At 49.1% G+C, this 26,232-nt stretch overlaps 1 protein-coding gene across 2 annotated transcripts in view; it reads left to right on the plus strand.

Moving 5' to 3' along the window:
- TENT4A (terminal nucleotidyltransferase 4A) overlaps positions 1-26,232 on the plus strand; it is a 45,874-nt gene that overhangs the window by 6,859 nt on the left and 12,783 nt on the right. For both annotated transcript variants that reach the window (XM_006735703.3, XM_006735702.3), the window contains exons 2-6: positions 20,008-20,131; positions 21,166-21,212; positions 22,166-22,286; positions 24,400-24,507; positions 25,641-25,769. In XM_006735703.3, coding sequence (XP_006735766.2) covers positions 20,008-20,131; positions 21,166-21,212; positions 22,166-22,286; positions 24,400-24,507; positions 25,641-25,769 — 529 coding nt within the window. The remainder of the gene's footprint in view (positions 1-20,007; positions 20,132-21,165; positions 21,213-22,165; positions 22,287-24,399; positions 24,508-25,640; positions 25,770-26,232) is intronic.

A 26,232-nucleotide genomic window follows, 5' to 3' on the forward strand; every position in this document is an offset into this window, starting at 1 on the left:
CGGTTGTCACGACTGAACTCAGGCAACCAGAGTGACTAGCTCTCAGTGCCTTTCTGTGCCTCTCCCATATGTCATGTAAGAGACGTGTATGTGAAAGCCATGCTAACGAATACACGAGAACTACAGCAATTGAAAAGTCCTGTTCACGAGGCCCCCTGCATTGGCCAGCTTAGGAAAGCTGCCATTCCTCGGGGGTGGGGGGACAGGCGTGTGGGGGGAGGCGGAGATGCCAGGTGATTCACTCAAGTTGCCTCTGGAATTTAGGTCTAAGGACGTAGCAGTCCATCTTCGCTTTGCACAGGACCCCACACCACTTGTATGGCAGCTCAGGTTACTGGGAGTGGGGGCCCCCCCCCCATGGGCTGTGACCCTCACTTCAGAGCAAGCATACGCCCATGCCTTTCTTCCCTGGCCCTTCCTGTGGGGCGACCGCTGCTCTTCCAGAGCTGACCGCTGACCACTGGTCTCCCACATCCGCTTGGGGAGGAGGGCTTGGGTCGTGGCTGCGTTCCCAGGGCCAACTAGCCCCCTCCGAGTAGGGGTCTGATGAATGGTGAGGGAGCGAGTGAAAGCGTACATGAACAAATGAGGGCCAGTTAGATAGTTTAAATCAAATGCTAAAGGTAACCTTCTTTGTCTTAGAATCTTTGAAGATTTGATTGCCAACTCTGAAGTTATTTAAATGCAGAATATTCAAGTAAAATTGATTGTAGTTCCCTTACCTTCCCCAAGAGTGTGGTTAAACCAGTTTTATAGTTTGTAACGTAGAACTGAAAAGCAGAAAGCTTTCAAAAAATTCTCTATTTGAAAGGCATCGCCATGTAGATTTAGCTGGTTCCTCTTTGTTATCATAAAATTAATACCTCACTGTGGCAAAGTTAGAAGACTCAGGAAAGTATGAAGAGACATTGCCTGTCCCTCAGCCACCTAGTGAGTATCCTGTGATCAGGCTGGGCACGTCCTGAGCTCCGGGGTGCGTGCTCCATGCACCGGCGGCAAAGAGGAGGCGCGGGGTCTCGCTCCCGGCGCACCAGGTCTCTGCGCAGACCTTAGTCCGTCTGCACACCGATGGGGCAGACTCGGTGGGAGAGGCTCTGAGGTTCCCGTTGGCAGGGAATGTCTTTCGTTGTCAGCAACATGCCTTTTTATTGTGGGTTTGTGCTCTTTTTAATTCCCAGATCAGCTGCTCTGTGGAACCATTTAGGCCCTCCTGTGGTTTAAGATTGGAGTTAATTTCCTAAGTGATAACATGTGGATGTAGGTGGTTTCTGTCTTTCCATATTTGAGAGAGATTTCAGATGACCGTCATGTTTCTGGAATCCTGTGGATCTGCAGCAATGGCTAGGATGCAGGAGTGGAAGGGAAATGAAAAAATCAAATCCTTTCATTTTTGCTTGGAACCCTTTGGTTGGAATCTGTCTCTACCGTTGGGAGGCATGTCTGGGGCCTGGAGCTCGCTCGGTTAGCCTGTGGCCTGCACCCCTGGAGCCTCGTCCACAGGCCTGGTTTCATGGTGGGTTCTGACTTCTGAGCCTCAGTTTCCCCACCCCATGAAGCTAGGTCTATGACATCCCCCTGGCAGGACGTGCTAAATCAAGGAGACTTGCAAGTGCCGTGTGAATTGTGACGTGGAGGATTGAGAAGGCCACTCCTTTCCTTCCCTTTTCTCCTCTCTTCTCTGAGGAAATTGAAACCAAAAATTAGGTGGGGCTCCTTGCCAACTGGACAGAAAAAGCCTTTGCTCCGGGTTTGAAAATACAAGTTTCCCTCTCAGGCCAGAGCTTTTCTCGGAGAAACTGCTAAAGCCTGAAGTTCCAAGTCTTCCGGGACCCATGCGATGTTGTGGAGACACTTCTCCCTTTAAGCCAAGGCATTCTTTTCTGATTTTAAAAATGTAAACAGTGCCTAAGTAACGTGTTCTGTAGGTTTTAAATTAAGCATCTTTCCAGAGCTTTACGGGCACTCCTGTTCTGTTGGATCAGCTGTGTCGCCACATGAGACTTGTGGAAAATTGTTCAGGGTTTTTGGTTCTGTGCACATAGTAGGAGTGGATGTTCTTTCTCTAAGCTCTTTGCAGCTTCTGACTTCCTCTGTGAACAGTGAAGAAAGCAAAGGTGAGGGGCGGGGCACTGGGGCGCTAGAGCGGACCCTCCGGTGGCCCACTCTGGGAAGATGGGAGGGCTCTGGTTTTGTGCGGCCCAGTGCGGTAGCTGCTGGCCCCGTGTGGCCACGGAGCACTTGCCATGTGACTAATGGAACTGTGGAACTGGATTTTAATTGCATTTCATTTTAATGAAAAATAGTCTTCTGTTTGCACGGCACCAACCTAGAGTAACTTTAGACTCTTTATTCAAAATACAGTGTTTGATTCAGTAACTGCTGCCTGAATAAATCCAAAGTGGAACAACAGCAAAAGCTGCGGTGCTCAGCAAGCCGCCACTGGAAAGCTCTAGAAATGGTGTTTCTGAGTTTCTGGCGGATATCCTTTTCAAAGGGCTGCCCTTTCAATAGCACACAAAGCATGGTCGCGGTTCATGGCAGAGTGCAACACGGAACAGCTTGGTAAGGCTCCGAGCTTCTAGGCCAGCCTGGGCGGGGGGGGTGGTCTAGCGCTTCTGCCTGCTGGGTTAGTGACAGAAGTGGGCCGGTCTCCTTAGGCACGCGGTGGCCACCGCCGCTCCCAGTACAAGGGCTGTGCGGGGCTCGGCTCTGTGCACGAGTTTCCACGAGTTTCGTGTGTTCTCAGAGCGGGCCTGGGAAATGGGTAACACCATCCCTCTTCAGCAGACAGAAAACTGAAGCCTAGCCAGGCTAACATCTTTCCAGCGTTCACGTCAGGGAGCCCCAGACAGTGTTCGGTGAAGGAGACCTCTTCAAGACATGCGGGAGAGGGCTTAGCAGCTCACCCTGTGAAGCCGGCTTCAGTGCCTCTGTAGAGGGCCATTTCCTTTTTTGCTTTTCTGAAGAGAGCAGATTGAGGGAGAGGGAGAACCGAGGTCTTCCTGTAAGGACTTGGACAGTCAAATGACAGATGACAAAGATGCTGGAGGTGGGCTTGGGGGAGGTTTGGGGGGGGGGTAGGGTTTGGGAACCAGAAGCCAGTTCTGCTGCTATAGTAGGCTGAAGGTCCTGCTTTCCGCAGACATTCCAGGACTGGCCTGGAGGGAGGTTGTGCTGGAGGGAGCAGGGCTCCTCCCATCTGGATTTTTCTGGCAAGTTGCTGTCTAGGAAAAATGGAGCAGTGGATGAGTTGCTGTTGTAACTGAAGATTACTGAAAGCCAGAAGCAGGACCAGGGAACCGTTTGTTGACTGCCTCCTCCCATTTCTTCTTGTCGGTAATTCGTTTTGAAGAGAGTAAGCTTTAGTAGATGAAGCATCTTGCCCATGCTGCAACCAGAAAATAGGAGAGCTGCAACCTCGCAGCAGGTGTGCTGGACAGGAAAGCCTGCGCGCTTCACCCCTGCCTCCCCAGGAGGGGAACATTGGTGTCCTCGAATCAAGAGCAAGGAGCAGGAACGTAGTGAACTGGCAGAGATGGGAGCCATAGTGCAATGCACTAGACTGTTTTGGCTATAGACATCTTCTGTAAATTTAAGCAAACAGATTTTTAAAAATTGAAGACAACTCTGAAGTGATGGGATACCTTCCACGGCCTGTGAAATGCGGAGATCCTAAAGTATTGTGATAAGTTATCTCATGGAAGGAAGCTGATGATGAATCAGTCTAGAGAGCTTGTGGCTCCATCAAAGACTGACTCACAAGAGACTGATATACAGTCCTACGTGCAAGCATCATGTAAACAAGAGCATAGAACAGAGACCAAATTCCAAACAATGGGAACCTGTGAGAACTGTCACAGGTTAAGGTTTGGAATGAACTGAAGCTTGCAAAATTGTTAAGAGTAAAAATGGCCTTTATGGAGTACTTTTGGGGTAAGACCGTTGGAACTGAGAAGGTTGAGGTTGGGGAAGATGCCCCTTGTTCTCTGGACCTTCCTTCGCAGGTGGGTGCTTCAGCTTTTCCTTTGCCCCCGTCAAGCGAGTGGTCTTCAGCACTTGTCACGGTAATGATCATCACTGGCACTGTTGAACCCTCACCCCTTCCTGCAGCGTCCCCAGCCGCCCTCTCAGGTCAGGAGGGGGGTGCGGCTCACACAGCTGGTAGGTGCAGTGCCGGCTTTGGATCCCAGGCAGTCTGATTCCACAGCACATCTTTTACCCACTAGACATGCAGAGCAACGATGGGATTGTTCAAAGAGGTGTGGTAATAGGAAGAAAAGAATTACATCGAATTCCAGTCTCTAGGTAGAGAGACGTGACCTCTCAGGTTGCAGAGAGCATCATGAAGCTCTGCCCAGTCTCTGAAAGGTGCAGGCACCCCAAAATGGACATCTTTGTCCCGATATCCCCAGAAGGAGTCGGAAGTAGTTTCTCACAAACCAGGCACGCGGCCTACATTGCAAGAGTGACTCCTTGAAGTGGCCAGTGACAGCAGTGCTGCGTGTGACACTGAGCCTCTTGCAGGTCTTTGTGCTGATTGCTTTAGTTAGAGGTGGCGGCTAAGAGTGCTTTCTGCTGACTTCTAAATAATTAATTTTATTAAGTGGATTTGTGTGTGTGTGTGTGTTTTTTAAAAAAGAAAGCTTAAAAATCATGAGTGCACCCCACAGAAATAACCGAAGTACAGTTAGGTGATCGCTGCTGCTCTCTCTCAGCCCGTGGTGGACGGACACGTGGATTCATCAGCGGAGTACTTGCAGTACAATTCACGTTCTCTTTAAATACAGTTTACTAAATTTTTAATTTTGCTTGAAAGTGAAAATAATGTGGAATCTCTCAGATGGAAATACTAGTTTCTAGGAGGTATTGCTGAGACCAAGAACATAAAAAATGATGAGGGGCGCCTGGGGGGCTCAGTCAGTTAAGTGACCAACTCTTGGTTTCAGCTCAGGTCATGATCTCAGGGTCGTGAGACTGAGCCCCGCGTCCGGCTCTGCTCTGGGTGTGGAGTCTGCTAGAGATTCTCTCTCTCCCCCTACCCCTCCCCCCCTTAAAAAATGATGAAAACCTTAAGTGGCTGAGTGTAAAAAAATCAAAGTAAAAGTTTTGATGAAATCCTGTCTGTTTGCTTACTGCTATGTAGGGTAGAGCTGTTAGTCCTTGCTGCGGACTGAATTGTGTACCCCCAAATTCATCTGTTGAAGCCCCAGACCTCAATGTGATGATACTTGGGGAAGGGGCCCCTTGGGAGGTGATTAGGGTTAGATGAGGTCGTGAGGGCAGGGTCTTGTCCTGGGATTAGTGTCTTTCTAAGAAGAGGCCAGATTGCTCACTGGCTCTGGGCCCTGCCATGCACATAGAAGACAGCCATCTGCAAGCCAGGAGGAGGGCCCTCACCAGAACCTGACTGCGCCGGGGCCCTGATCTTGGACTTGTAGCCTCCAGAACTGTGAGAAATAAATGTCTGTTGTTGAAATTGCCCAGTCTAATGGTGTCCTGTTACAGCAGCCTGAGCAGACTAAAATAGCCCTTTTATATATCTTTACCTCTTGATTTGCATTACATTATTTGTCACCATGAGTTAAGCATTTGTATTTTGTTTTGTAATTATAATTGCTGCCATTTATTGAGCTTTAACCGAGTGCCAGGTCCTATTCTGAGTACTTTGGAGTCATTAAATCTTCATAACAATGCCATGTGGGGGCACCGTCCGCATCCTGCAAGTTCTGATCGCTGGAAAGCAGCAGGGCGTCTGGCCCCAGGTGGTCTGGGTTCCTGGTGACCCTTCAGTCCTGCCTGGACGCAGGAGACCACAGTTTGCTGTAGATGAGTCTTGGTTTTGTATTTACGGAGACATCCCGCTCCCCACCGGCACTCTTCCCGGGACTCCTTCAGATTTCGGAGTTCTTTGCGTGGTCCCTGTGTCTGGTGGGCTTCGTGGAGGGTGTGTCCTTGCTGGCAGAACTCACAGGAGCGGGGCCATCTTCCTGGCGCATGTGTCCTGGAATGAGCTTTGCAGGAGCAGACTGCTCCTCTGGCCGTCATCCCGGCCTTGCTCCCCATGGTGCTGGCCCTGAGCTCCACTGAGCGCCTCGGCCCCGGCGCCCGCCCTTGTGCTTATTCGCCAGCTCTGCACATGGAAGCCTGCATCAGTGTCTCGTTGTGTGTGTTCAGTCAGGTTTTTAGAGAGAGCTAATTGGTGTCACGTTCCCTGAGGCCTGCAGTGTGCCTGAAGACCCGTCTCTCGGCCTCAGAACTGCTCCGAGTCTCTGGCTGTGAATGTTAGAAATTGGAGGCAAGACTCGTTCCCCCTTTGGTGACGGTGGTTCACGTTGGTCAGTTTATTAGTTGCCTTTCCGAAGCTGCCTTCTAGTCCACGCGTGACGGTCGGTGCAGCATCCGTCCTGCCCTTCCACCCACGGGCGGGTGGGCTCTGCCTTTGCTTTAGGGAGACCGTCTCTTCCATGTGACTCTGCCAGGCTTTGTGGGTTCCTCCGTCCCTCCAGGGAGACCTTTTCCCCTTGGATGACTTGAATCCTTTTCTTTTTCCTCTGTGTTCATCTTGTTGAACTCGGCTCTTCTTGCTCTGGCTCGCGGTGTGTGTCCTTAGCACGGTAGCTCCCCTGTGCCCTCGTTTTGCTCTTTGTCGTCGGGGAGCCCGACGTTATTGACACGTTCTTACCAAGGTTGCTTTTCTGTAGAACAAGTACCCGGAGCAGGTTTTTCCCGATCTTAGCTTGTGTGTTCTTCAGTGTTGGGTGCTGGGTGTTGTTTCTATCACGGACTGGGTTCCTCTCTGTCCTGTTTCTCTTTGTTTTCTGAGGCCTGTTGATGGGGTGGCTGCCAGGGCAGACCTCACAGGCTGCCTTTCTGCTGATGTGGGTATGTGTGTTCCTGCTGTGCCCTTTTCACCTCACTGAGAAATTTCAGCCCAGGCTGCAGGCTTGAAAGGCTGGCCGTGTTCTGGGCTGGTCTTTCTGGGACCTGGCAGCCCGGTGGGGAGAGGGGACAGCCTTGGGGCAGTCGGCGGGCACCTTTGTCAGGGCCCAAGTCTTCCTGAAGGACTCCGGCTTTCTCAGGCCTCTTCGGTCCTCTTCTTTCTGGCCACTGGGTTTCTTCCAAAGCCTGGCAGTCTTGTTTGCCCCAAAGTCGGCCCAGGGTTGCTGTGCCCCAGACTCAGGGTGCCTCTGTTCCCTAGGCCACGCAGGCTTCTTCCTGGTTCCCGAAGCCTCCCAAGCTCATCCTTGCTGTGGGGGGCCTTGGCCTGCTCTTCCTTTTCCCAGGATGCTGTCCCCTGACCTGTGCGAGTCTGGCTGCTGCTTGCTCTTCTGTCCAGGCTCCAGTACCGGCCCCTCACCATCCAACCTGGGGTAGCCATGGGGATGGCCGTGGGCCACCATTTGGAAGCTGCAGAGTGCACTTTACTTTTTCTGGTTTATTTTGGTTATCACGCCCCTCTCCATGCTGCCCTCGCCCTGCTCCCAACTTAACCTGGTCGCGCTCACTGCTCCGTAGCCAGTTATCAGGAGAGTGCCAGCTGCGTAGTAGGGCTGCAGGAAATACCTGTAGAAAGAGGGGTTGCATCTGCTTTCCACGCTTCCATACTGACTTCAACCTTTGGATCCGTTAAGTCCTTTCCTTTCCTTTCAATTTTTGGCAGCGTTCCAGTACTATTGTCCCTTATTCTTAAAATTTTTTTCTGGTCATCTGGCGGGGCCTTGGGAGTCTGGTGAGTGCTGAACCCCTCTCCTGAGCCTTGCAGAAGTTGCCATGTCTAGTATGGGCCCTGGAGAATTGGTGCAAATGACTTGTTTCCTCCTTTAAACTAAATGGAAACAATCCTGGCTGATTGAATGAAAAGTAAGTGCGTGAAAGTTAAAAGTTGTATTAGTTTTTACTCTTCTGATGGTGTAAATTGAACTTTATACACATGCTGGATACAGCGAAGTGAGAAAGCTTCATTACAGTAGACTTCCGGGTATGTGAATGCACCAGCGTGTGGGATGGCCCTGGCTCTTGTGAGGTGTCGGCATCTGGCAGGTGATGAGTGCCCACCGTGTGCATGTCTGCGTGCCACATGGAACTGGCCACGGGCTCTCCCAGGTGCTTTTCCAGTCTTGGTGACATCCCATCCTCTATCAGGGGCCCTGGGACGACTTGTCCCATTAGGACAACAGCACCAGAAGTGAGATTCTTCATGTCTGGCATTGGATACCTACTGAGTGGTCAGGGCGAGGCGGGCAGCCGGTGGGAACGGAGCAGCTCTAGGAGGTGGCGGTGGAGTGTGGAGGTTCCAGAGGTCTGCAGGAAGCCCCCAGGGCGGGGTGGTTGGTGGGAAGGAGGAGGCTCCGGGGAGTGCTTTGAGCAGCCTGGGCAGACAGTAGAGGTGCTGCCCTGCCTGAGCCCTTTATGCAAGACGCACACCTCTGGCTGGTGGTTTAACTGCTGAGCCTTCCGTGAGAAGGGGTGGTGATGGTGCTTATCGGGGTCATGCTCGCTGAGGTGTGTCCTACAGTGCCTGGACAGAGCCAGCAGGTGGTAAATGTCAGCTAATAAGAAGAATATTGATACGATACGCTCACCAACGAATTGTGGGCTTTTCTCTGTCGAGTCTAAATATAGCCTCAGAATCTTACTCAGCCCAGCTCTTTGGCAGCAGGGCCTGTGATGAGAGCAGGCACCATAGAGAAGGCCTGTTCGCTGTACCTGGTGTGGTGTGGCCAGAGAGAGTTGGGGTACTTGAGAGAACACCCCCTTCCTCAGACAAGTCTCTGGGCTCGTTTTTCCGCATCGTCAGAGGATTTTCTTGGATTGTGGGGTCGTGTTTCTGGGAACCCTGTCTGGTGGGGGGAGCATATGCTGCAGTCTGGAGTCACTTCCTGAACCAGTGGCTTGGGTGGCACTAGGGTCAGAACTTCAGGGCTGAAGGGGCCTGTAGCCTGCTGGACCTCGACGCTGAGCCGTCAGTAGGGTCCCCTAGGCCTCCACGGTGCAGGGCCTGGCTCACTCGTGGGCTGGGACGGAGCCAGAAGAAAATGCCCCTGCTGGTGTGCTCCCTAAGGTAGAGGCAGGAGACCAGAGACTTAACACAAGCGTAGAGAGGTCTGCCCTGTCACCTTTGGAGGTAAAGTTGGTGTCAATTAACAAAGCTGAAGTGATGCTTTTTTTTTTTGGGGGGGGGGGTATGATTATAAAAGCAATAATGTACTTATTGAAGAAATTTGGAAAAACGGAAGAGAAGTTACCATAATTTTCCCGCTACCATTTCAGCGTGTTTCTGTCTGGTTTTTAATGCTGCTCTAAGTATATCACACACGTGCCATCTTGCTTTTGTTTAATTCAAGGTAAGTGGTTCCTCCGTCATCGAAAAGCTCTTCTAAACAATTTAAAAATATTATGTGGATATACGTGATTCTCTAAATAGACTTCTATTTACAACTTTCCACTCTCTGTAAAGGGACCCACAGTGAGTTTCTGCACATATTTCTGTATGTCGGGTCACTTGAGTGTGGCTTCCCAGCTCTGTGGCTAAACCCCCAAGTCCCAGAGCTACACAGCTCTGGCTCTGAGTCTTGGCTGTGTGATCCTGGGCTGCTTACCATCTGCCTGAAGAATAAGTTTTCTCATCTGTAAAATGGAGACAGTAGCATTTGCTTTGAAGACTGTTTGGGAGGCTCTAATGAAAATTCTGGTAATGTGGATCTGGTACTGTGTAGCATTCCCCAGAACAGTAATGTTTTCAGACTCTTATTAATCTTCCTCACAAGACTATCCCAGGTCACCTTCCCATCGAGGGTAGGGATCTCTGGAAAGACGACAGAACATACAGCTGTTTTCATTTCGAAAATGATGCAGCTGCTTGAGCTAGCCAACAAGACTGGGGACCCTGGCTTTTCGATGTAGCCATGCGGTTCCCTCTGAGCACCCTCCGGGGAGCTGCAGTGGTTGGTAATTGTGCTGCTGCTGCCGAGCGTGAGCCAGTGCAGGAGAAAGCCCAGTGAAGGTACCTTCTTGGCCCCTCCTTGCCCAAGCAGCTCTCCTGGCTGTGAGCGCATCCATAGGATTGAGGGTCCTAGATTGCATTGTGGGCTCTCTAGGACACCAGCGTCAGGAGACTGAGTCCTTTGGTCATTTTGCCCCTTTGGTCGTGGGTTGTGGACGTGCTAAGCAAGCTGTTTTTCTCCAGCTGTCCTTGCATCATGGAGTGGTTTTGGGGGTTGTAATGCAAAATGGTTCTGAGTAGTACTAACTCCACCACTGGACTGTTGACTCAGGTTGTGAAATGCTGGGTTAGCTTCATTCTGGTCTGTAGGATGCTCCCAGGTGCTTCACTAGAGTTTCTCTAGAAGCCACGTCTGAACGTCCTTTCTTCTCTAGCAGTAGATTCAGAAGAAATGCATTAAATTAAGGACGTTTGTTATAGCTTTATTACAAGCTTCTGGTATGTAGGTTCTTTCTGTTCTGGGAGGAAGAGAAGACTGCTGTGGTTCTCTGGCTTCTGAGTGGTCCCAGGGCCTTTTCTTGCACTTGCAGTGTGATTGGGTTTGCTTTGCTAAGGCAGAAGAGGGTCCTTTCCTTTGCTGTCCTTCAGTTTAGGTTCTGAAACTCTCTCAAACCTCTACCTGCACCATGGTTCAAAGTGACTGATCCCAGGAGGGGTCTTAGAGGGAAGGGGACAGAGAGCTCACTTTTACTGGGAGCTGAATGTGCATGGACCAGAGTTACAGTAGCATTGATGATTCCAAACTGTAGAGCCCTTCTGACCTGGCTGTTTTGTGAATGTTCAGATGGCTTTAGCCTCTTCAGCCCAGGTTGGCCTTGCCCTGCCCCACAGCAACTGTGCCCTCCCAGCCCACCCTGCCTACTCCAACCCCAAGGAGGTACTCTCCTCTTCCTATCTGTTGCTCTCAGCCTCCTCCCCTTGTAGCAGCTTCTCCCCAAGGGCCTCACTCTTCCATTAACATGTTAAAAGCACTTGCAAGGGTAGCTTTGTTCAAAGCCTTCTGGAGAGAAACCTACACAGGGTCTTTGGAATGGAGAGCTGCTCATGGGCAGGCCTTGAAAGCAGGCTGATGGGAGCCTGGCAGGGCAGCTGCCACATTAACAACATAAGGGAACTTTCTGGAAACACACTGGGTTCTAATTTGCAGTTTCAGTTGTTTTCCTTCCATTGTTGAGCTTTTATTTAAAAAAATAAAATAAACCTTTGAAGGTCTTCTCAAGGTTTTCTAAGTAATTGGTGCAGGTATTAATTTCCTTGTAACATAATTAAAAATAAATAAAAACGATTTGTAATTAGTTCATTAACTGTATCAATACATGGGTAATTTATAGGGGATTGTTCACGCCTGAAAATAGAAATATCCAGCCATTCCCGCATGGATGTCTGCACTTGCCGTGGGCTTAAGAGCCCATTCTTTCCAGTTAGGGTCTGAGTCCGCACCTGCGTCTTCACAGTCTGTGCCTGTCGCTTGGGGTGGGGACTGAGTCCTTCGTCCCCCTGCACGTCCATCAGCACATGCTTTAACGTCCATACCACTCCAGTGGTTAACTCCAAATGGTTTGACTAAGGCATTATTTTGGGCAAAAATTTAGACTGTGAACATTGTGGAGCCAAGGGGAAGGAGCTCCAATTTCTGAGAAACCACTGGCTTTTGGAAGGTTTTAAGAAGAGTGTGTGTGTGGGGGGGGGAGATGGAATAAATTAACAGTGGAAGATAGTTTCTAGTATTTTCTATTGCATTTTTCATTGTAATGGAAAGCTTGGTTTTCCCCTAGCATTTGGAATTGACCAAGTTCCTGGGGGATGTTTCAGGTAAACTGGGACCTGCGGTTAACAGTACGGACAGGGACCATAGGGACAGGGGCCCTGGGAACCAGTGTTCAGGGTTTAAGATCTCAGGGAGCTGGGAAAGTCCAACGTGGTGACTCTTTAGAGCACAGGTCCTGTTTAGAGGTTGAGGTGCTGAAAACTGGAGGCGTGTTGGAGGCCATGCACGTGTTCATCTGCCTTCCCTGTTCCCCTAAGAAAATGATGCATAAAATCTGCCCTATCGCTTTCCTTAGAAGAAACAGTGGGATTTAAAATCTAGGGGCGCAGACAAAGCCACCTGTGCTTCTCCCCTCAGGACAGCATCATTCACCATCAGGCGTGTTTCCTTTGCCCCCTTTCTTCCCACGCTGTTTTATTTAAAATACATTTCATTGTCTTCACTTTGGGCCCCTTGTTTCTTTGTTTCCCTTTACCTGCTGCAGTGCATCCTCCCATCCTCCTTGGTGAGTACAGAGAAGTCACCTTTGGGCCACTTGCAGATGGTTCTGGGGCTGGGAGAAGGGTAGGGGGCCGGCTCTGCCTGGGGCTGGACACCCAAGTCCTGCGCTCACCTGTGGCGCCTGCAGAACCAGCCCCGCCTCCCTCGCTCTGATTCAGAGTTAGACAAAGTTGAGAACTGTGGAAGCCCACCAGCTCAGCTTCTAAAATCAAAAATCATCCTCCTGCAGTGTATTCATCAATAGCTCTATTTGCTGTGAATCAGATAGTTTGGTTTGCTAACTGAATAATACATCTTTCACCTTCTAAAATAGCCCATGGAGTTGGGTTTCATAAATATTTATAGCAACCATACACCGGGTGCTGGTATAGACACTAAAATGTTGCTGACCTTCATTATTTGGTACTAAAAGCAGAAATGAATTTGGGAAATGTACTAAAAATTGAGCAGTCATTACCTTTTGAATGGGGTTGGGCTCTTGTCAGAGAGCAATTGTAGGTGAGGAACGTCTTTCTCATTTATCACAGAGCTTTATATTCTAGTATTCTATTTAGTTTAAAAATACACTGGGAAATAATGCTTCAGAAGTCCAGTACTTTCATGATTAAAACTGAAATTTACTGCAAACTGGTCTCACCGTTTCCATCTTAAAATACCCAGAAAATGAATCATTCAGGGCTTGCTCCACTGTGATGTGTCAATGTGAGATTCTCCTAGATCGAATCTGAGTTGCACCTGATCTGTACCGGCCGTCGCCTTGCTGGAGTGTCCGCATTCCGCTTCTCCGAGACAGAACGTCCGAGGTGTGCCGTGTCCGCCCCCCCGTGGCTCGCAGCCCTCCTCTTGCACACAGGGCAGCAGACCTCCTTCCCCACTGCGCGTGCCCAAGTGGATGACCTACTTAAGATGAGAAACGCCTCCACAGGCAGCATTCTCTCTCCCCAGCAGTGTGTACACTTGGCTTCTTGGCTTAGGAGGAGGTTTGTGCCGTGCAGAGGTTCCTGACTTGATTCATGGCTCTGTGGCTGGAGAGTGGCGGAGTGGGCCGCACATTTTCATGGGTCCTGGCGTATACTTTTGTTGCCTCCCCAACATGCTGTGGGGCCAACTTCTAATCCCTTTTTTTGTTGAATCTGAGGTGCCATTGCATGCAGAAAGTTGAACCATTTGAAATTGTCGTTTCTGTGGGTCAGAAATACAAACTTTGTATAGACAACTTCCTGTAGAGATCAGCTGACCAAAGAAGATGCACCATTGTGAAATGTACCTTGAAGGAAGGAAAACATTTAATTTTGAACTGATCTGATGCCCAGCCATTGATTGAAAATTGCATCCCAATTTCAGACATATTAGTGCCTTCTAGTGAAGATAGAAGAACAGTCTTTGCTCAATTCCATAATTAAATCAGTTTCTTTGGAAAATGCCCTAATCAGGCACCATTGTTACTAACCTCTTGTTAAGCCATTAAAGCATAGTGTTGTAAATGTGGCAGTAAGTATGTGTTTAAATTACATCAAGAACTGTTACATTTAGCTTTGACACACATGGCTCTTTCTGTCCACATTTAGCCCCAAGATTTTAAAATGTTCATTTTAGAGGAAGTTTGGAAAAGAGAGTCCCAAGACCTATTAGAAGGTGTTTTGTTTTTAATTGAGGTATAGTTGTCATACCGCATCACATTGCTCCCAGGCATAGGACACAGTTCCCTAAGTCACCCAGCGCTCCCCGCAGAGGAGTGTGATCACCATCTTTCCCTCTACAGCACAGTGTTACTGCATTCCCCGTGTTGTACTTTTCCTCTTGGTGACTTATTTTATAATTTGGAAGTTTGTCTCTTTTAATCCCTTTCGCTTATTTACTCAGTCCCCCACCCCCTGCCCCTCTGGCAACCATGTTTCTTCTCTGTGTTTATGAGTCCATTTTTGGGCTTTTTTGTTATTTGCTTGTTCTTTAGATTCTACCTGTAAGTGAAATCGTATGCTGTTTGTCTTTATCTGACTTCTTCACCTTACATAATACCCTTTAGGTCCATCCATGTGGTTATAAATGGCAAGTTTCATTCTTTTCTATGGCTAAGATTCCATTGTATATGTGTGCTGCATCCTTATCCATTCATCTGTCAGTGGACACTTGAGTTGCTTCCGTATGTTGTCTGTACACACAGCCAAGAGACACGTGAAAAGATGCTCAACATCACTCCTCATCAGGGACACGCAAATCAAAACCACGATGAGATAGGACCTCACGCCTGTCAGAATGGCTAGTATCAAAAAGATAAATAATAGGTGTTGGCGAGAATGTGCAGAAAAAACCCTTGTGCACTTTTGGTGGGAACGTGAATTGGTGCAGCCGCTAGAGAATAGTACGGAGGTTCCTCAGAAAATTAAATACAGAACTACCATATCATCCAGTAATTTTACTGGGTATATACCCAAAGCAAATGAAAACAGTACTTTGAAAAGGTATGTGCTCCCCTGTGTTTATTGCAGCATTATTTGCAGTAGTGTGTTTTTAATCCACTTGGCCTCCTGTTTGTGGGGGGTTTGTGCAGGTGGTGGAGCCCCGTAAGTGAGCCTTATCCACAGCGGGCCGCTTCTGTTGTTGTGGGCTCCCAGGCCTGCAGGATGAGAAGAGGGAGGACCTGGGGGAGGGGACAGGGCCCTTGCATCCAGTTCTGGAGAAGCTCGAGAAGTGTGCTCTCGTGGGGCTGCCCCTGTCTGCTTTCTGTTAGGTTTGGCCTGTCTCAGGTGAAGTTGAGGAAGCAGCAGGCAGAGCTGCCTTTCTCAGATGGACCACTAGTCACACGTGGCTATTTAGATGTAAATTAAGTCAGATGAAAAATCCATGTCCTCAGCTGCAGTAACACGTTTCAGGTGCTCAGTAGCCCCAAGCACAGAACATGTCTATCCCCACGGCAAGTTGTGTCGGCTGCACCCTGCTGGAGAGCACATGGCTCTACTCTCCTCTCCCTGCGGCCGACCTGCTACCTGTGCACCCCTCAGCTGTCTGCTCAGGGCCTGCTTAGTGAACCCAGACCCGCACAAGCCAGCTTTGCTCTGGGAGCTCACTGCCTTGGGTGAGGCAGATGGGAAGAGGCATCAGGGGTTTGGAAGCCTGACTAACTCGATCTTTTTTTTTTTTTTTAAGGAATCTATATTCATTAAAATTAGAAAATGCACACCAGCAAAAACAATATAAAAATCACAGTCTTGTCATCTAAAATGCAGTTGACTTTTTCCTGTTTATTTTTTTAATGTATAGGATGAGCACGTTTTTATAAAGAACAAACAAGCCTCAAGCAGTCTAGAAGTATCTGTAGTAGAAAGTGGAGTGTTCTCACGCCGGCCCATCCTGCTCTCCTCGGTGGGAAATGCCATGGGCATTGGCATGTGGCCTTTTAGACCTTTTTATGTATTTGGTGCATATATGGGCCAGACATTCATATGGAGGGGGGGCCATGTCTTTATTTATTTGTCTCTGCACCAGCCGTCTGTCATGGGGCTCTTTCCTTATCAGCGCACACACATCTTCCTCGTTCTTAATGAGTGGACATGTCTCACGTGGGACCATGTCTTACGGCCAGAGGTCCTGCAGTGAGCATGCGCTGTGGATTCCTGTGTGTGTTTCATGGTCTCCCATCAGAGGGTCCCGGAAGTTATAAATTATCAGCTTACCCCAGAGTAGGCCAGGGCCTGGTCTTTGTGCAGAGTCAAATTTGTCATATTTCTGCCATGTGCAGTTGTCATTTGCTTTTTAATTTGTTTACACTCAGCATGTTTTTGGATAAAGTTCTTCAGTCTTTGTGTTATGATTGTCATTTTATATTGGAGTCTGGAAAAGCCTCCTCCAAGCCCAAAATAGTGGATGGTTTCCTGTGGTTTTTAGCTTCTGTTTGATTTTTTTCACCTGAAAAATTCAACTCTGCATCTGTATTATATTTTCAAGTGTAGAACAAGGTAGGAGTCTCACACCGTGTTCTTCAGTTTCCTGCATCAGGGTTTGGTTTAGCTACAGAGAACAGAAGTAATGGAACATTGGTGGTGCAGTCTAGATGATGGGCTTATCCTTTTTCCTTGCCTACCTTCCTTGCTCCACACTGGGGGCCTTTCTCAGGGTCATGTGGGCCTCTCTTCCCTTAAGAAACCTTCTGAGAAAGTATGTTGCCAGCCCCCGCCAGGGCTCGCTGGCCACCTGAGGTTGGAGGGGCCCCTCAGCATCCTAGTGGACAGCCAGCTTCTGCCACATGAGGCCGTGTCCCAGGGCCTCCCATTAAATAGTCGTAGTTTCCTGTTGGTTTTGAGGTGCCACCTCTGTGATCTGTTGTAGAGGAGATTTTTCTGTGATGGTCACAGCATAGAAATTATCATGGAAGATTTGGAGACTGACTCTGGTGGGCTGACATTGAGTTCTATGAGGTAGCAGCTAATTGTGGAGAAGGAGACCAGTGTGGTTTTATGTAGATCTGCTGTCAGCTGTGAAATGCCTTTGAGGTTTTGATATGTGAGAAGAGTGAGCTTCCTTGTGTTTGTTTCTGAGCAGTAATGATCGTGTAGACATAAATGATTATGGACATAACTATGAACCGCTTTGGAGACTTGAACATGTGGGTGTATTCAGGATCGGAAGTCATAGACTCATAAAATGACCTATGTTGTAGCTGATGCCTGCAGTTGGGCATGTGGTTGATAGCGCTTAATTGTGAAAGTATGTTGTCGGAAACATAAAATGCAGCTTCTTAAAGTGATGAGAATTACATGTAACATTAGTGTTGAGTAAAATGATGCAAACTGTTTAGCACTGTTTGGGATGTGAAGTTGGAATATATTTTATGGGCAATGTAGATCTTAATTGACAGGCTCATAAGTGAAATATTTATTTAACCAAAACGTGCTTTGATTGATCCATTCACGTTGGTCACATGCTGTCCATGAGCAAGCACTGTTCTGGTGCTGGGATCACACAATGAGCTGTGAGCCCCACACCGTGCTCGGGAAGGGTGTGGGGGGCAGGGGTGCTGCTTCCCCTGTCCGGTGTGGGTTCTGTTGAACCTACTCTGATTCCGCCGTTCTTCCCAGGGTGGGCAGCCGTCCCCTCCCTGCTCGAGTCTCCTGCCCCTCACCCAGTCCTTGATGCTTCCTTACTTATTGGAGGGTTCCCTGAGGAGCCCACTGAGCAGGAGCAGGCAGCTGAGGGGGCTCTTGGGGTTCGCCCAGATGTCACGATGGTTAGACCTTCCTGTGTCTTTCTGGGCTGATGGTGCCCTCACACCCCAGAGCGCCCTGGTCTTGGGGCAGCTCCTGGAGTCATACGGTGCCTCGCTGAACTTTGTTTGCCTCGAGGAAGGGCCAGCAGGGGGACTTCTTGTCCAGCCAGTCGGCCGGGAGTGCCCCTTCTAGTCCCAGAAGGCACAGCAAAAATACACTTTCTATCTAATACTTGTTACAGCAGGTCACTTTTAGGCCCGATTTAATACACATTTCAGACAGGTGTGTTGTTAGCACATCTTATTGGCGGAACAGGACACTTGAAATCAGGAGGCCTGTGTGTTCCACTTGGCACCACTTCCTGCTCTGGGAATGTGGGCATGCCTCGACCTCGTTGTTCATCTCTCCTGAAATACGGGCAGGGGAGAAATGCTCGGCAGCCCCTCCTTGTGTCCCAAGCCAGTCAAAAGACATCAGATAAAACTGACACTGTCCACTGGTGGGGTTATGTCTGTAGACGGGCAGCAAGCCCTCCCTTCATGCTCCTTCCTTTCCTGGTGTGTTGAGGGTGACTGGGCTCAGGAGTCCTGCCTGGGAGGCTGGCGGGGGGCGGTGGGGTGGGCAGCTTAAAAGAAAGTTGATGGTACATTCTGTTCTGCAGGTCACTGCTGACCTGCAGTGACAGTTGGGCAAATTGGTATGCCCTGTTTACAAGGTGTTTTAATGTATTAAATTTGTGGGATGTGGATAGAGTTTTAGCATGCTAGCTCTGGTATTCTTTGATGACTTTGGGCCGATTGTTTAATTAATTAGGCCTCTATCTTTGTTATTTTGCTTCTAAACTTTATACTTCTGTTACTAGGACAGTACTGAGAGTTGTAGGAGAGCATGCGTTCCTTGTGCTTCCCATGAGCCAACTTCTCACCTAAGGTGATGGCTGTTCAACGTCACAGACTCTTCTCCGGAGGAGCCCCTTCTGCCTTCCGGACAGTTTTCCACCGTGTCAGTGACTGACACAGGAGACCCCTAAGATGTCCTTGCTAACAGGGAGGGTCGCCTGTGGCTCTTCCCTGGTGTGGGCACTAATCCGCTAACCTGATGTATTGAGTCCTGCTAATAATGTGGCCATTCGGTGGCAAATTTTAGGTGACGTCTCAAACTTAAGCAGGCCTGCTGAGCTGCCGGCAGGGCTGTGGTTCCATGCTTTATGGTGTCGTTGGTGCTTACTGACCGTTGAAGTGATGGAAGCTTTACTCCCCAAACCTTGGAGTTTGATAGATATTTTGGAAAAATTGCTGCATTTTAATGTTGTATGACTTAGAACCTTTTTGGATTTATAGAAATTGGACTCGTGGCCGGCTGAATCACCATCATGGTTGAGTGAGATTTTCTTTTCTGGATTTTCTAAAAAATTAAACACGGTAAACTTAATTTTAAGTTCCAATGATAGCCTGATTGTATTGCACGTGTACCAAGAACAAGTGTTGAGGATTGATTTCCTCCTAGAGTCCTGTGCGTGCTTTCAGTGGCCTCCAGGCGCCTTCAGACCTGCTGCACAGTGTTAGGAATGGTCGCTCCATGTGATTTTTGGGGAGTGCGGGCAGCACTTCAGGTGAGACAGAGAAGGGCCGATAGAATATGTGAGGTGATACGATGCCCCTTGCCTTTGTCACTGGACACTAATCGGTCCTGTTGAGAAGTCTTCCCTTCTGGTATGTGGACTGTTTTGCTAGCTATTGAGCTAACATTATGTTGTTATTGAGCAAATTTTATTTTGTCTTTGTTTTATTAATCAAACTTTAGAGTGGAAGCAGGTGAATTTGATTTGTTTTAATTCCCAGGATTAGATTACTTGGCCCCCTAGAATTCATCGTTCAGACTGACCAAGGATGACGGTCTTTCCTTCCGCCAGAAGGAGTCTTTGGTGTAGGTCCTTGGCCCTGAAAATGACCTCCCCAAGTCCTGGCCTGCCCCAGGATGGGCTTTTTCGCCCAGGGTGGTCAGAAGGTCCGAGAGGCGGCTCCTGAGGCAGAGGTGTGAGCGAGGCGGTCCTCAGAGCTCCCTCTTCTGCCGGGAACGCTACAGTTGGATCTCTGTTAGGAACAGAGGGCCGGACACATTGCGCCCTATGCACATTGGCTCGGGGACCTCCTGGGTGGCTGGCACCTTCAGGGGAGGACAGCTGAGTGGTGGCCCCGGGGAGGCTTTGCGGCCTGCAGGGCCTCTCCGGCCGTGGGGGCCGCTGCGGGACTGGGAGGCCCTGTGTGAGTCCCACTCTGGCCTCCAGGGATGGGCTTCCCTCGGCCTCCTAGCGCCGGCCCCACAGTGACTGTCGTGGACGCGGCCTTCAGTGCCCAGAGGAAGTGTCTGACCTCATGCTGGTGGGATGGGCCCGCGGTCTGGGCCCCGGCCGCTGCCGCGATGTCTGCCGCAGGGCTTCCATTTTACCCGGTGCTCGCGGAGGAGAGAAGAGCGCAGCGCGGGCTCAACTGTAGCGGTAACTCGAGTGTGTTTTCTCTTTTGTCCACCAGACTTCATGAGGAAATCATTGACTTTTATAACTTCATGTCCCCTTGTCCTGAAGAAGCAGCCATGCGACGGGAGGTGGTGAAGCGGATCGAAACCGTGGTTAAAGACCTTTGGCCAGCGGCTGATGTGGGTTCACTCTTTACTTGTGTCACACCAGGGACGGCGAGTGCCCGGGGTCATAGTGGCCCCCCCCCCCCACAACACACACCGGGCCTGGCCCTCGTGGCTCCCAGGCAGGGCTTCCGCAGGCGTGGCCCCGGGGAGGGCGGGGGGGGGTGGCCCCTGGGAGTTGGTGAGACCTGCATGTTCCCAGGCCCTGCCCCGCACCTTCCCGAGCAGCGCCCCTGGGGTAGGACCTATGCCCCGTGCTTCACACGCCCGCCGGGTGAGGGTGGGGACCGTGGGCCGAAGGAAGTTTGTTTCTGGAGTAGTGTGGTTATCGTTCTTTTCAACTCGCCTTGAGGTTAGAAATTCTACCCCTCGCCCTCATTACACAACACGCAGCATATGTTCCTTTTTGTGGAACTGGAAAGAATTTCCTCACCTAGCACTTGACTGTGCACGAATGTGTGTTCCTTGAGATGGGGGCCATGGGCACTTGGGGTGCTTGGCATAGGCAGTGACATACGTCCTGTGACCAAGTTGATGACGGCCCAGGGCGCTTATCCTCATCAGTCAGCCTCCCCCTACTGATGATGGTGACTGGAGACCACCCAGTGATGGATGGATGAGCTGGGCTGGGGAAGGCATGAGTGCTCCCAGGGGACAGGGGCAGCCTCTCCATTCCCTTCTTCTGTGATGACATTCCACATTTTTGTCTTTAAACGTGAGTGCCCTGGGGCAAAGCCCCACCTCTGAGCCTTGGCTACAGGTTTGAAAATTGTTGTCAGCTTTGAGCAGTTGTGGGAAAGGCCAATAATTGTCTCATCTCTTAATTGGAGTTGTTAACCATTCCTTTTTGGGGTAGGTCTTTAAGGTAAAGGTGAAGAGGATTTTGTTTGATGGTGCTTTGCTGCACCCCTGGCCCCCGCCCTGTGCCCCAACTTGCAGGGCAGGTCTGTTTTCCCCCAGAGTGCGAGTGAGGCCTTTCAGTGAGCAGCGGGGGAAGGCGGACTGTTTGAATTGTCCCTTGTTGTGAGACAGCCGCTCTTCTCTTCCAGGTACAGATCTTTGGCAGCTTTAGTACAGGCCTTTATCTCCCAACCAGGTGAGTACCAGATCTGAACCGCTGCGGTTAGTGCTGACGCATGTTTAGTTGGGGTGGGCTGTGTCTGCATGCGCGTTAAAGGCTAAATGTAGAATTCTCAGGCTACAAGTGTAAGCTAAAGGAAAAGACTGTGGAGTACAGAGGGAAAATTGCAGGAAATAAAATTTAATCTAGTGTTATGATAATTGATTGTGTTTTTCCTCTTGCACTTTATTTGGTATGTTACAAAAATGCTGAACACCAGAGACATAAAGACCAGTGGGAGGGTCATGGGAAGAAAATGCGGTAGAAAATATTCTGAAAGTTTTGGATATGTTTTTGAAAATTGATCTTCTATTTTAATGAAGATTCAAGCAAAATTCTATTTAAACAGTATTTTATAAGTATTTTGTATTTTTTAATTGAAAAATGTCCAATAAGTTTGCATCGTAAAATTGTTCTCCAGTGTTTCCTCGTCAGGAACTATCTCGATACCCAAATCAGTTTTATGTGCATTGTTTCCTTAAGAACTTACTTTCTCCTAATCCACTGTTAACATTTGGACTGTGAAGAGGCTGTGCTCTCAGAATTTGGGGTTGGCATTGGCAGGGCCAGGAGGGAATTGACCAGATTCCAGGTGCCGGGAAGCCCCGGTCAGCAAGAGGGAGGCAGTGTAGACGGCACAGAAGGAAGAGCCGGGAAGCCTCAGGGGGGCCGGCATTTTCATTTCAACCTCTTCAATTACTGGGGATGCTGTAACACAACATCCTTGTGTTACGATAGTTCATAAAGTGCATCTTCCCTCCCTCAGAGGGTTTGGCCTCAAGCGCGCGCGCGCGCGTGTGTATGTGTGTGTGTGGCGCCCTGGAAGGAGATGGGAGTGTGCACGCCGTGGTACTGGTCTGCCCCAGATGTGTGTGTTCCTGGAGAGTGATGTGAACCAGGGCTTCACGCTCACTTGTTCTTCCGTCCAGTGACATCGACTTAGTGGTCTTTGGAAAGTGGGAGCGTCCTCCTCTGCAGCTGTTGGAGCAAGCTCTGCGGAAGCACAATGTGGCCGAGCCGTGCTCCATCAAAGTCCTTGACAAAGCTACAGTAAGTGGGGGGCCCTGCGGAGGCTTTCTCACACTCGACAGCAGTTGTGAGTCACCTGTGGCTTTAGCTTAGGCTGTTGGCAGGGGTTACAACTTACACTTTGGAAGACTCCTCTCCTTCTGATATAAATGTACTTGTGTCTATTTAGAATATTAGAATTACCAGCTGAGAACCTATTTCATGACGATCCGAACGACTGCAGGTTGTGAGAGCATCATGCTGCACTTGGCACTAAAATATGATCAGTGAGCTTTCGTTAGGACGTAAGAAAAGGACGCATTCAGGTGCTGCCCGTTCAGGCGCACACAGTTGATGATGAGAGCATGGTATCTGCACAGAAAGTGATTACCATTTGCCAATTATATTTAAGAAACAAAACTCGCCTATTCCTTTCATTGTTCAAAATTTTATCCATATAAAGACCTTTGATCATGGGGAGAAGTTGGAAGATGAGGCTGCTTTGTTGTGTGCTCATCAAGGTTTATCTGAGTCCAAGATTAGAGACGGTTCAGGAACTGAAGTCACTTGCCCGCTGTATGGTCGTGATTAGAGCCCCCGAGCCCTTCCCTCTTGGGGCTCGGCCATTTGTCCCGTGGTGTTGGCTCCTCGAGAACGAGGCAGTGGCGGCCTCTGAGCAGGTATCCTGGTTTAGATGTAGAGAGGAGCTGGAGAGGCCAGGCCTGGTTGTCCTGGGCTCCAGAGCATTCTGGCGGACAGACCGTGTCGGGTAGTAACTGCTTTCACACACGGTCTCCTCTGCTGCTAGGGGTCCAGCATAGACTTAAGGGGAACTGAGCCCCACTGGTCTTCTGCTGCCCCTTTCTGTCATCGCGAGCTGGTGCCGGGCAGCCCCACCATCATCTCATCCAGGGCCCCGGGGCCCAGCGGGAGGGCTGTGTTTAAGAAGAAAGCTTGTGTATATTGAACAACCACCGAAAAATAAGTATTGTGGTGCTGTTACTAATCTCTAGGATCTGGGGATCAACCTGTGGGTGTATAGGAAAGTGTGTGTGTGTGGCAGGCGGGCACCAGGAGTGGTTTCGGGAAAGCATTCGTGAGTGTAGAGAGGAAGGTGCTCCATAGCCGTGCCCAGTGGTGATGGGGAGCAGGAATTCTTCGCAAGGGAGGTAGTATATTGTAGAGGTATGGGCTTCTTCTGAAACAGTTTGTGGTGAGTTCTTTGGGAAAGCCTTTAGTTTTCTGCCTTCCTGGACCACACCTGCTGTGGCTCACTGTGCCTGGCGGTCCTGGCAGTTTTGATGATCTCCAGGAGTCGCCGTCACCACCAGCTGCCCATCCCTGTGTCCTTGGCAGTTTGCGGCCAGATTAGGTGTGCACCCCGGATTCTGTGAGGTGTCCTAAACCTTTCATTAGACCTCATTTGTTTTGGTTAGGGAACATCCTTTTCCATTTCTTCGAGGCTGAAGGAAACAAAGTCTTGCCTTTTGTTGCTGGAAGAACACAATTTTGTGTGGGGGGTGGGGAGGAGTGTGGTCTGTATGGCTGCTGGGGCAGCTTTGATGAGGCTGGTTTTGAGCACCTTGTGATGGTGAGTCTTTTTGATGAGAATATTTCCAAAATAGCTTCTTATTCTCTGGTTTTACAGGGAAGTGGTTTTTTGGTTTGGTTTTGTTTTTTAAATTGTCTTAGTGAAAACCCAAAGTAGAATTGTTTGGAGAAACAACATCAGCACAAAACAGTATTGAAAAACTGGCTTTGAAGTTACTCTGAATGTTTTCAGAAATTCTTGCAAATGTAATTTGGGGACCTGGAGCCCCTCTGCATCATCAGGCACCCCCGGGGGGACAGGGACTTAGTCAACTTCTCCTGTAGCCCGGGCCTTCCCGAAAGTAGTGGCTGAGGCTGAGTCAGGCCAGGAGGGCTGCGCGGAGGTGAGCACTGGCCGTTTTCGGGGCGGGGGGCAGGGGGGCCTGTGTTCCAGGGACTAATGAGGTTGACACTGGCAAAAGTCCCTTTTCTTCTCATGTTTTAAAATCTCTCAGCTCTTTTGTGAGGGAACAAACCTCTCTGTACAACATAGGAAACATTTTGATGCCAGACTGCAGTGAATGTTGGCCATTAAGGTATAGTTTTTTCAATTAAATCTTTGCAGGTACCTATAATAAAACTCACGGACCAGGAGACTGAAGTTAAAGTCGACATCAGCTTTAACATGGAGACTGGGGTCCGGGCTGCGGAGCTCATCAAGAATTACATGAAGGTGCTGCCGTTGGCGAGCTAGGACTGTCAAAACGGGGGGCAGGTTATGTTGGGCATCTTGCGGAACTTTAACCTGAATGATAGTCTTTAACGATAAAGACTGTACAGTTAAATTATTTATCCTACAATATTATTTCTAGAGATACTTGGAAATTAATATAACTTTTGTAGATTTACTTTCCTATTGAGTGTTATTTTAGAGAGCTTTGTGAAAATGTTCTTTCTCACGATTACAAAATGACCGTCCCTGGAGCTTAGCACGCCTGATTTGCGAGTTTAGTTTATTGGAAGTAGAATACATCATGATATAGTTTGCTTACTTTGGATCGTCTCAGTGCCTAACGATGGCCTAGCAGACTTGTTCATTGAGCTGACCAGGTGTGTGGTCTAGTTAAACAGATGGTCTTTCCCTCCTATCTTAGGGAGAGGGGTGAAATCCTTTATAGAGGCAACCCCAGCATCGTAATCTGGATACTGCCTCTTCCCACAGGTTTAGGGACCTTGTTCCTTCAGTTTTTCCCTTAACTCTGCAGCAGCAGGCTTGTCTGCCTTAACTGCTTCCCTTAACTTCTGTGCCCAGGAGAACATGAAAACAGAAGCTTCCACTGTCCCCACACCCTCTTCTCCAGCCTCTCTCCATTTCCTTGTTACCTTCAGTCTGCTCTCCCTATTCTTCCGCTCTTGTTTTCCCGCCTCATGATCTGCCCTCATCCCAACTCCTCTCTTGGGGGCCTCTGGGCGTTGGAGTTTTGCACATCAGTTCCAGGACCTTCCTGGCTGTATCCGCTCCTCCCCTTCCTGCCCCCCGACCTGCACCTGTCATGGAGCAAGCTAGGCCATGGGGAATAATTTGAAGGAACACACTCACCCATACTCCCTGAGCTCTTCTTTGTTGGAGGAGCTGCTCCAAACTCATACCTGCAGAACCGTGACCTGGGATGTGGCTCCCAATGGGGATCTTAGCAAGCCCCTCACATAATTAATTCTCAGGCCCCTAAAAATTGAGGATGATTGGCCTAGAGCCTTCCAAGTGACAAGAGGATTGAGTAAGCTTTTCTTTCTACTATGTGAAATTTGCTGTGTGACAAATCTTTAAAGGTATATTAACTAATTTTTTTTTTTTTTAATTTACAGAAATATTCATTGCTGCCTTACTTGATTTTAGTATTGAAACAGTTCCTCCTGCAGAGGGACCTGAATGAAGTTTTTACAGGTGGAATTAGCTCCTACAGCCTAATTTTAATGGCCATTAGCTTTCTACAGGTGAGTGTGTGTTCCCTCTAGAGACTTTCGTAGGCACACATCCTCCCTTGATGTTGTGAAGCCATTGCTTGGTGGATTCCAGCCGCCTTGCTCTCCCTGCACTCTTCTGCTTTGGTTTAGTAGAAATTGACTTCTGATTGTCATACTAAAACCAGTTTGATTAATACGTCTTTCCTTTCTCTCCTTTATAGCTTATTTTTGTAGTTGATTGAATGGTTCGAGGGAGGGCAATCTTCTGGTCCCATCCATCAGGTGTATGTCAGTCTGAACTTGACCCCGTCCATGTAGTCTTTCATGCCTTGATGGACAATAAAAAGCTGATTTTCTTGGTTATTGACTGTGATTTATGAAAAATTTGTCTCAGAAAAAAAATTGGGAACCATATATGGTAAAAAAAAAATTGAAGAGAGCCTTTCTTCTTAGATTGACAAGACGTAAATATTTTGTTTTAAATTTTATGTGG

Source organism: Leptonychotes weddellii, chromosome 7 (assembly GCF_054177405.1).
Source record: "Leptonychotes weddellii isolate Sample4059 chromosome 7, ASM5417740v2, whole genome shotgun sequence".
In the NCBI taxonomy this organism is placed as follows: Eukaryota; Metazoa; Chordata; class Mammalia; order Carnivora; family Phocidae; genus Leptonychotes; species Leptonychotes weddellii.